This window comes from Nerophis ophidion, linkage group LG20 (genome assembly GCF_033978795.1).
Source record: "Nerophis ophidion isolate RoL-2023_Sa linkage group LG20, RoL_Noph_v1.0, whole genome shotgun sequence".
Classification (NCBI taxonomy): Eukaryota; Metazoa; Chordata; class Actinopteri; order Syngnathiformes; family Syngnathidae; genus Nerophis; species Nerophis ophidion.
The window spans coordinates 2,599,107-2,610,964 of NC_084630.1; the positions used below are offsets into that span (position 1 = coordinate 2,599,107).

Genomic DNA, 11,858 nt, shown 5'->3' on the forward strand with positions numbered 1-11,858 from the left:
TTTTAATTATATCACTAGATGTCTGAAGAAGAGAATATCATTTATGCAATTTTTTAAATGTTAATGTTAATTAATTTTATTTGATTTTATAGATATAAGAGATGTGTGTGTGTATATATATATATATATATATATATATATATATATATATATATATATGTGACGGCGTGGCGCAGTGTGGCCGTGCGCAACCCGAGGGTCCCTGGTTCAATCCCCATCTAGTACCAACCTCGTCACGTCCGTTGTGTCCTGAGCAAGACACTTCACCCTTGCTCCTGATGGGTGCTGGTTAGCGCCTTGCATGGCAGCTCCCTCCATCAGTGTGTGAATGTGTGTGTAAATGTGGAAGTAGTGTCAAAGCGCTTTGAGTACCTTGAAGGTAGAAAAGCGCTATACAAGTACAACCCATTTATCATTTATTTATATATATATATATATATATAGTGTGAATGTCTGTCTATCTATGTTGGTCCAGCGATGAGGTGGCGACTTGTCCAGGGTGTACACCGCCTTCCGCCCGAATGCAGCTGAGATAGGCTCCATCACCCCCCACGATCCAAAGGTTAGAAAATAGAAGGATGGATATACATATATATATATATATATATATATATATATATCCAGGGCTTTTAAGAAATAAATAGAACTTTACACACAAACATATATATATATATATATACATATATGTGTGTGTTATATATATATATATATATATGTGTGTGTTTTAAAAAATAATTAGAACTTTACACACACATATATTATTTTTTTTAAAGGCCTGTGATAAGGAGGCGACTTGTCCAGGGTATACGATACCTTCCACCCGAAACACAGTATACATATTTGTATGTATGTGTCTCAGCTGCGTTTCGGTAAGGTAGAGTACACCCTGGACAAGTCGCCCCCACATCACAGGGCCTATATATATATATATATGTGTGTGTGTGTGTGTGTATATATATATATATATATATATATTCTTCGTTAGTTGCTTTATTGAGTTCATAACCCCCTGGCGCTGTTTTGTACTGTTTCTGTAGTTGTTTTATTATTATTTATTTGATTGTATGTAAAAGTTGACAATCATAAAGGTTTTAGAAGATATTATATATATATATATATATATGTATATATATATATATATATATATATATATATATACATATAATCCTTTATTTATAAATTGCAACATTATTTGATGAAATATTCTTCACGAAAAAAACGAAACCAGATGCGTCACCCAAGCACTGCACACGTGACACCTTCGACGTCAAGTCATTGGCTTACAGGTCGTCACGTGACTGCTTTAAACCCGGAAATAAACGCCGTACACTTCCGGTGCGGACAGAAAGAAAACAGTGGAAATGCCGCCAAGACGACGTGAAACTGCCTTTTAATCCTTCCCTTCGTACTCTTTTAGACGCTCTTCGCGTTCCTACCTAAGTGGGCCATGCTGACAACCAACTGCTGCCATGTGGTGTTCCTCCTGCTCGTGTTGTCTCGCGGCCCGGCGTCCATGTCAGCCTGCGGACAAAAAGCCGAGACTCCCGACTGGCGAATGACTCTTAAAACTATTCGTAATGGCATCCACAAAATCGACACCTATCTGAACGCGGCGCTCGACTTATTTGGCGGCGACGACGGCTTGTGTCACTACCGCTGTAGCGACGGTAAGATAACGTTTTTTTAATACACTTTTTTAATGTCACTACGTTGATTTCTCTCTGGTCACGTGACTTTGTCATCAACCAATCATCGTCTAAATACGCATTTTAACGATGACGTGTGGGAGACAATTGCCAGTGAGGTTTAAGAACAAAGGGAATAAAGCTCCCTAAATCTGGGGATAGGTTGATTGGCAACACTAAATGGTCCCTAGTGTGTGAATGTTGTTTGTCTATCTGTGTTGGCCCTGTGAGGAGGTGGCGACTTGTCCAGGGTGTACTCTGCCTTCCGCCTGATTGTAGCTGAGATAGGCGCCAGCGACCCCCCCAAAAAAGGGAATAAACAGTAGAAAATGGATGGATGTATGGAGGGAAATCAGGGGTGTCAAGCTCATTTTAGATGGGGGGCCACATGAAGGAAAATCTACTCCCAAGTGGGCCGGACTGGTAAAATCACAACACGATAACTTCAAAATAAAGACAACATAAGATTGTCTTCTTTGTTTAAAAGACATAGAACAAGCACTTTCTATAATTGTACAAATCATAATGTTGTTTTCATTTACTCTTACATGTTGCAGTTAATAGTTCACAGTGTGGCGCATAAATAAAGTACTATCTAATCTAATAGTATTCCATCTTTGTCGTTATTTATATTTTCTGGATAAATTAGTTTGTGTTAATTTTCAATCTATCAAGATAAAAAAATGTATCAAAATCAAATTACAGTATGTTATTTATGTAGTTTGATCATTTATTTCGACTGATGTACTAACATCATTGTGAGGGGAAGTGTAGTCAGTGCTGCTTGCAGGAGGAAAAGTCATCGCCGCTGTCCATGGATATTCAGTGGCCTAGTGGTTAGAGCAGGGGTCTCAAACATGCGGCCCGCGAGACGTTATTTTACGGTCCGCACCTTGATGTGAAAATCTAATGTTGGTGCGGCCCGCAAGTTTTATTTGAACGGCGCTTTACAGCGTCATACTTGTATACCCTCCATTTTTCTGGGAGACACCCAATTCTCAGTGCCCCTCCAGGGGTGATCATTCTCCCGAAAATCACCCAAACAATAATATTAAGAGGACACCGTGGAGGCACTGCCTTTAGCGTCCTCTACATCCTGTACAAACAGCGTGCCAGCGTGTCACATGTTGTATTTGGTTTCTGTTGACGCAGTAAGCGACTGCAAGGGCTACAATATAACCCCCCCCCCAACCCCACCCCTTATTGTAGCCCTGAAGAGTTCTGGGTATTTGTTCTGTTGTGTTTATGTTGTGTTACAGTGCGAATGTTCTCCCAAAATGTGTTTGTCAACCTTGTTTGGTGTGGGTTCACAGTGTGGCGCATATTTGTAACAGTGATAAAGTTGTTTATACGGCCACCCTCAGTGTGACCTGTATGGCTGTTGACCAAGTATGTCTTGCAGTCTGCAGAAGCCTCTTACAATATGTGACGGGGTGGAAAAGCGGATGCTAAAGGCAGCGCCATCACGGCACGCCCTTAATATTGTTGTCCTGGTGACAACCGGGAGAATGATTCCCACGGGATATTGTCGGGAAGGGCACTGATACTCGGGTGTTTCCCGGAAAGATCGCGAGAGTTGGCAAGTATGTTGCTAGGGCGGGAAAGCCATTTAAAGGTGTAGTCATTAAAAAGTGCATGTTAGATTTTTTTTAAGAAATATTTTCTAGCAGCCCAGCCTCACCCAGTTTCTGCTTTCAGTGGCCCCCTGGTAGATTGAGTTTGAGACCCTACCTCCCTGCTTGCCATTCAGCATTAAGGGTTGGAATTGGGGGTTAAATCACCATAAATGATTCCCGGGCGCCGCACCCCTCATCTCCCAGTGGGTGATCAAGGGTGATGGGTCAAATGCAGAGAATAATTTTGCCACATCTGGTATGTGTGTGAAAATCATTGGTACTTTAACTTTACTGAGAACGAGCACCATCGGGCAGGGCATGTGCTGACGGCGAGACACAGCTGGCAGGTGATTAGATTTCACAGGTGGTACGTGCTAATCTAATCATCTGTTGTCTTTAACGGTAAGCGGCCGGGAGCAGAGGAGGAAGGAGGTTACAGACGTGGCTGAAAAATCACGGTCTAGAAGAGAAAACCGTTGTTGGAAAGAAAACATTTTGATTAAAATGTTGTTGAACCTGCACGTTACGCTCTTGTGCCGTGTCTGCAGTGCAGCTGCTGGGAGGCGGCTTCCACAATCGTGGTTTATTTTGTACATATGTAGCATATTCTACAAAGATACAAATAATTGCTATTGCGACATCCAGTGGACACATTGAGAACAGCTGTTTCTTTCATTCAAAAATTTCAGGTTAATTTTTTATACTTAGCAAACTCGTGGCCGGATAAAACATGTCCACGGGCCGTACGTTTGACACCCCAGCCCTAAATGGAGTTATGTTGGTACACTATGTCTTTATCTCAAACAAGCAGATAACCATTCACCTTTGCTCCTCTCTTCCAGGTTACAAGGCGGCGCCTCGGCCCGGGTACAAGCCGCCGCCACCCAACGGGTGTGGAACGCCTCTCTTTGGATTCCAGGTACTAAAGGTGCCGGGATGGAAGGCAATTTCCAATCTTTAAAAAATATTTTTAGGGAAAATCTATCTTGCTGATGTTACTTTTGTGGCGAGTTTAGCCCATTTTGCATAATAAAAAAGTCACTGATCATATAATACAAACCCTGTTTCCATATGAGTTGGGAAATTGTGTTAGATGTAAATATAAACAGAATACAATGATTTGCAAATCATTTTCAACCCATATTCAGTTGAATATGCTACAAAGACAACATATTTGATGTTCAAACTCATAAATTTAAATTTTTTTTCAAATAATTAACTTAATTTCATGGCTGCAACACGTGCCAAAGTAGTTGGGAAAGGGCATGTTCACCACTGTGTTACATCACCTTTTCTTTTAACAACACTCAATAAAGTTTGGGAACTGAGGAAAATAATTGTTGAAGCTTTGAAAGTGGAATTCTTTCCCATTCTTGTTTTATGTAGAGCTTCAGTCCTTCAACAGTTTGGGGTCTCCGCTGTCCTATTTTACGCTTCATAATGCGCCACACATTTTCGATGGGAGTCAGGTCTGGACTGCAGGTGGGCCAGGAAAGTACCTGCACACTTTTTTTACGACGCCACGCAGTTGTAACACGTGCTGAATGTGGCTTGGCATTGTCTTGCTGAAATGAGCAGGGGCGTCCATGAAAAAGACGGCGCTTATATGGCAGCATATGTTGTTCCAAAACCTGTATGTACCTTTCAGCATTAATGGTGCCTTCACAGATGTGTAAGTTACCCATGCCTTGGGCACTAATGCACCCCCATACCATCACACATGTGTAAGTTACCCATGTCTTGGGCACTAATACACCCCCATACCATCACACATGTGTAAGTTACCCATGTCTTGAGCACTAATACACCCCCATACCATCACACATGTGTAAGTTACCCATGCCTTGGGCACTAATGCACCCCCATACCATCACACATGTGTAAGTTACCCATGTCTTGGGCACTAATACACCCCCATACCATCACACATGTGTAAGTTACCCATGCCTTGGGCACTAATGCACCCCCATACCATCACAGATGCTGGCTTTTGAAATTTGCGTCTAACAGTCTGGATGGTTCACTTCCCCTTTGGTTCAGATGACACCATGTCGAATATTTCCAAAAACAATTTGAAATGTGGACTCATCAGACCACAAAATGCTTTTACACTTTGCATCAGTCCATCTTAGATGATCTCGGGCCCAGAGAAGCCAGCGGCGTTTCTGGATGTTGTTGATAAATGGCTTTCGCTTTGCATAGTAGAGCTTTAACTTGTACTTACAGATGTAGCGACGGACTATATTTAGTGACAGTGGTTTTATGAAGTGTTCCTGAGCCCATGTGGTGATATCCTTTAGAGATTGATGTTGGTTTTTGATACAGTGCCGTCTGAAGGATCGAAGGCCACGGTCATTCAATGCTATCATCCAAAACTAATGTAAAGTATCAACACAAGAATAAGTGATTATTACATTTTAACAGACATGTAGATAGAACATGTTGAAAGAGAAAGTAAGCAGATATTATCACTAAATGATCAAGTAGATTAATAATTAATTTTCTACCACCTGACAAGATAATAGAATGATAAATGACATAATATGTTACTGCATATGTCAGCAGACTAAATTAGGAGCCATTGTCTGTTTACTTATTACTAAAAGACAAGTTGTCTACTTTAAAGACCTACTGAAATGAGATGTTCTTATTTAAACGGGGATAGCAGCTCCATTCTATGTGTCATACTTCATCATTTCGCGATATTGCCATATTTTTGCTGAAAGGATTTAGTAGAGAACATCCACAATAAAGTTTGCAACTTTTGGTCGCTAATAAAAAAGCCTTGCCTCACCCGGAAGTAGCAGACGATGTGCGCGTGACGTCACAGATTGTGGAGCTCCTCACATCTGAACATTGTTTACAATCATGGCCACCAGCAGCGAGAGCGATTCGGACCGAGAAAGCAACGATTTCCCCGTTAATTTGAGCGAGGATGAAAGATCCGTGGATGAGGAAAGTAAGAGTGAAGGACTAGAAAGAAAAAAAAGGCTAGGGCAGTGGGAGCGATTCAGATGTTATTAGACACATTTACTAGGATAATTCTGGAAAATCCCTTATTTGCTTATTGTGTTACTAGTTTTTCTGTGAGATTATATGGTCGTACCTGAAAGTCGGAGCAGTGTGGCCAGGGGTGTGGTGACCGCCAGTGTCTCCGAGGGAAGCCATGTTTCTCGACGAGGCAAGGCAGCCGGGCTGAGATTTTTTTTTTTTTTCCCCTCCTCCACGGTGTAAGCATCCGACGGTCGGTGGCGGCCGGTGGGAGGAGGCAAGAGAGTCCGCAGCTGGAGGAACGACGCAAGCACTCCGCTCATGTCTACGGTAAGAGCCAAATGTAAACAAGGAAACACCGGCTATGTTTGTGTTGATAAAAGCGTCCGTAATACACCGCTTCCCACCTACATCTTTCTTCTTTTATGTCTCCATTATTAATTGAACAAATTGCAAAAGATTCATTAACACAGATGTCCAGAATACTGTTTAGTTATGCGATTAAAGCATACAACTTATAGCTGGGATCGGGGCTGGAACATCATGTCCGCTATAATCCGTGACGTCACGCGCATACCGCGACGTTTTCAACAGGATATTTCGCGCAAAATTTAAAATTGCAATTTAGTAAACTAAAGCGGCCGTATTGTCATGTGTTGCAATGTTAATATTTCATCATTGATATATAAACTATCAGACTGTGTGGTCGCTAGTAGTGGCTTTCAGTAGGACTTTAAGATTTGTTTTTTGAAAATGACATTTTTGTGGTCTGTTATATTTAGAAAAGTTCAAATACTTTTGGTATTGGTACCAAAATATTGGTATGGGGACAACAATTTTACCCACTGGCTAAATGTAGATGGGCGCCTATGCCAGGTACCCTCGCCATTCAAGCGCAATAATAAGGAATTATGATGTTTCCTGTGTTGTGCTTCCAGTTCGACGTGGGCATCCCCTCCATGACCAAATGCTGCAACCAGCACGACCGCTGCTACGACACCTGCGGCCGAGACAAGCACGACTGTGACGAGCAGTTCCAGGAGTGCCTGGAGACCATTTGCAGGAACGTGCAGAGGACTCTGGGGTTGGCCCAAAGTGTCCAAGGTTTGATATTTGCACCTTTTTGTTCATTTTCTCTTTCTACTGCAGCCCAGTGAGGCAGAAACCTTTCTATTAGTAGGACAAACTCCCCTAAGGCCTCCTATGCAGGAGACAACTTTGGGATGCTAGCTCGCTCATTGCCAGCTGCCAGTTAGTGCGCGAATCACTAGATCAGAGGTAGGGAACCTATGGCTCTCGAGTCAGATGACTGCATCTGGCTCTCAGATAAATCTTAGCTGACATTTCTACATTATATCCGCTGGTAATCCGTCAGGTTCAAACACTGATGAAATTTATTAAACAGACGAGAAGCAAGGAATCATGCAGAGACAGAGTTCAATTTGGCTCAATGAGGAGACGTGTTTTGGGCTGTATTCTAGTTACAGATCCAAACTACGTTCTAATTGTCCAGCCTTTTTATTTGGGAGGTCCCTGTTTACATCACTGAAGCTGTCGCTGAGGGAGGGGGGTAATCTCGATAACTCCAGTTAGACACAATATACGACTATACAAAAATGCAAATGTGTTGACGCTGGTGATATCGCCTCGTCTCTCAGCTCTGTCTGCGTCACGGCGGTGTCCGGCCTTGGCAGTCAGCAGGCTGTTCCTGGATACTGATGCCAGACTAGCTTGCAATCTTTTGGAATGCCAGTTTTGCAAAGACAAAGAAATATACCACTTCAGCACAATTAATAGTTATAGCAATGGCCCTTAAGCATAAAAGTTGTGTGATAATATATGCATCATTTTCTACCATACCTGTTCATGAAGTTGCATTAATGGTAAGAAGTATTTGAATTATTATTGGTTAACCTCAGAATAAAAATCGTATTAAAAAGAATAAGAGACTTATTATACTTTAGAAATGTTGGTCTTACTTTTGTTGTATTTGGCATTAAAGAATTGTAGCTGAGATGGGCGCCAGCGCCCCCCGCAACACCCTAAGGGAATAAGCGGTAGAAAATGGATGGATGGATGGAAATATTATATGGCTCTTACTGATATACATTTTAAAATATTTAACTTTCATGGCTCTCTCAGCCAAAAAGGTTCCCGACCCCTGCGCTAGATGCAAGTTGGCACACTGATCGCCATGTGTATGGAAGAGCGGGCATGAGTACTTTTTGAGCACAGCGGTCATAACAACCGGCTTCATTTTAGTCACAATAACTGCAGTACGAAATTCTTAAATCCCAAGCGACAACTAATAAGAATTAGCACAATTTGACTGCTATTTGAGAAAAAACGAATTAAGAGTTCAAACACTTCAATCACTTTTGAGGAAATAGATAACAAGTTGCAGAATTTGACCAATAAATTTGAGAAAACCAAAAGTTGCACAATTTGACCACTCTTTTTTTTGAAAGGAGGATTCAGAAGTCACACAATCTGATGACTGCTATCTTAAAAAACAGTAACAAGGCTTATGATGAGTTCACTACAGCAACAGGTGGAGAAAACCATTAACAAGACACGTTTATCACTTTGAGAAACCACAAAATTGCTCTATTTAGCAGCTTTTTTTGTAAAACTAAGAAAAAGTTGCAAAATGTCTCTATTTTGGGGGGAAATTATTAAAAAAAACTTTTGATATCACTGAAACACCTTTTTTTTCTGGTAAAAATGTGTTCTCCTGCTGTATTGCTTGACGTGTCCAGCAGAGGGTGCAATAGGCCTTTTTTCCCCGTTGAAATTGCCAGTTCAAGGTTTAGTACAAGTCTGTGTATGTTCTACACCAGTGGTCCCCAACCACCGGGCCGCGGCCCGGTACCGGGCTGTGGCCTGATTGGTACCGGGTCGCAGAAGAATTTTTTATTAATAAAAAAAAAAAAAAATGTTTTTCTTATTTATTTATTTTTTTATTAAATCAACATAAAAAACACAATATACACTTACAAATAGTGCACCAACCACAAAAAACTCCCTTTTTCATGACAAAAACGTCCCTTTTTCATGACAAAGAAAAAAAAGGACACCCCCCCCCGGGCCGCGGGACAAATTATTAAGCTTTGACCGGTCCGCAGATACAAAAAGGTTGGGGACCACTGTTCTACACCAGTGGTTCTCAAATGGGAGTACGCGTACCCCTGGGGGTACTTGAAGGTATGCTAAGGGGTACGTGTGATTTTTTTTTTTTTTTTTTTTTTTTTTTTTTTTTTTTTAAATAGCAACATTTCCAAAATCCTTTATAAATATATTCATTGAATAATACTTCAAGAAAATATGAATGTAAGTTCATGAACTGTGAAAAGAAAATACAGCAATACAATATTCAGTGTTGACAGCTAGATTTTTTTTGTGGACATGTTCCATAAATATTGATGTTAAAGATTTCTTTTTTTGTGAAGAAATGTTTATAAGTAAGTTGATGAATCCAGATGGATCTCTATTACAATCCCCAAAGAGGGCACTTTAAGTTGATGATTACTTCTATGTGGAGAAATCTTTATTTATAATTGAATCACTTGTTTATTTTTCAACAAGTTTTTAGTTATGTTTATATATTTTTTTCCAAATAGTTCAAGAAAGACCACTACAGAAGAGCAATATTTTGCACTGTTATACAATTTAATAAATCAGAAACTGATGACATAGTGCTGTATTTTACTTCTATATTTCTTTTTTTTTTTTTAACCAAAAATGCTTTGCCCTGATTAGGGGGTACTTGAATTAAAAAACTGTTCACAGGGGGTACATCACTGAAAAAAAGGTGGAGAACCACTGTTCCACACAACACTGAATGCACTTTTCTTCTTTATGTTTGTGGTCAGCGTGCGAGTCGGCTGTAACGCTGCTGTTTGACGCCGTGATGCATTTGGGATGCAAACCTTACCTGGACAGCCAGCGGGACTCTTGCATATGTCAGTACGAGGTGAAGAAGGAGCTGTGAGAACAAGCAAGTGTGAATGAAATTGGGACAAATTCCTAATATGTTTATTTTTTTTCCTCAGGGATACTAGAGTCACATGTTTTCTAAGACACGGAACTTTATGAATATTCTTAGCATCGATTAATAGCCTGTAAATAATTTAATATGCATTTATTAATTTATTGTCTTTTCACTGTTTAATAGGCTGGTTCAACTGGTGGGTAAACCACACATTTAAACATTTTACATGTTAAATGCAAAGCTGCCCCCCCCACCTGTTAAAACCTGGAACCTTGGCAATAATGGACTTCATCATTTTTTGCAAAAATATTTTCTTAACTGAATGTTGTTGGATGAAAAAAGCCATTTTGGGCGCAATTTGAACCCTATTTGAAAGGATTGCTGCAATAGCAAAAATAGTGTCTGCTTGACTTCTAAATGCAAAGCAAGTTTTCCATCTGATTGTTGAAATATAAAATAACAATTCAATGAAGTGTTTACCAGTTAGTAGCACCTTGAAGGCAGCCTAACTGCAAACTGGGTCTACAATTAAATTGAGGGCAACTGATTATAATTGATGTCACTAGAAAATTATGAACTGACACAAAATATTGAAATTAGAATTTTATTTATGATGTTATCGGTTAGGAAAAAATGCACAATTGAAGTAAGGAAACTGTTTCTTTCAACCTGCCTTGAAATGTCATTCAAATAAACAATCAATGTATTGATGATTGTCAAGAGTTTTTTTGTTATTCTTAATTTGTCAGCTACACGCAACAGATGAGGGGTTTTTCAAGCTCTAAAGAAAAATGACTCAAACGAAATAATGTTTCCTGCATTTCCTTTACATTGGAAAATATTTCATATAAAATACTTCAAGAATAAGATTGTGGTTTTCCAACTTTTTTCACCGAGTACTCCTTTATAAAAAAACTTGGCTGTCCATGTTCCACCATAATAAACACTAACAATAGTTTAGTAGGCCTATGTATTCATTAAAAACAAGCCAAAGGTTTTATTTAACGAGTACACTCAATATGTTTGGCTCCTGTAACATTACTGTACACCAGAGTTGGGCAAATATTTTAACTCGGGGTGGCCACGTAAGAAAAATGTGTTTAGTTGGGCCAGTGTGTGTGTGTGTGTGTGTGTGTGTGTGTGTGTGTGTGTGTGTGTGTGTGTGTGTGTGTGTGTGTGTGTGTGTGTGTAAAAATGATATATACTCATTTAGCTGTAAAAACCTGCTGTACAGTATGTGTGTTTGGGTCCCTTTTTTTCAGAAACACTAATACCAAAAGTCACAATGTTTGATAGAATTATATAAAAAAAAAAAAAGTTATAACAACCCACCTCAAAAAAACTGAATGGAATTTTATTTTTAATTTTTTTACTGAATGGGACACTCAAAATGTACATGAAAATAAGTGTAACGTATATAAACAATACAACACCGACTATTAACATGTGAACATCGCTTCTCTTTCACTCTCCATAGACATATTTTACAATCAAGCAACAAAATGTAACAAACACCTACAGTATAATATATTATCACTTTATTGCAGTCATTTCTTGTGAGAATCTGCTTCCACA

At 39.8% G+C, this 11,858-nt stretch overlaps 1 protein-coding gene across 2 annotated transcripts; it reads left to right on the forward strand.

The window, feature by feature from the left end:
- Window positions 1-1,298: 1,298 nt before the first annotated feature.
- On the forward strand, window positions 1,299-10,990 carry pla2g12a (phospholipase A2, group XIIA). Of its 2 annotated transcripts, XM_061880294.1 has the most exons (5): window positions 1,299-1,667; window positions 4,144-4,220; window positions 7,231-7,396; window positions 10,165-10,265; window positions 10,345-10,990. In XM_061880294.1, exons 1-5 carry the CDS (start codon window positions 1,448-1,450, stop codon window positions 10,351-10,353), a joined length of 573 nt encoding a protein of 190 aa, XP_061736278.1. In that variant the 5' UTR covers window positions 1,299-1,447; the 3' UTR covers window positions 10,354-10,990. The 2 variants fall into 2 exon arrangements, with proteins under 2 accessions (XP_061736278.1, XP_061736277.1); XM_061880293.1 differs by having other exon boundaries at window positions 1,300-1,667; window positions 10,165-10,990.
- The last annotated feature ends 868 nt before the right edge of the window (window positions 10,991-11,858 follow it).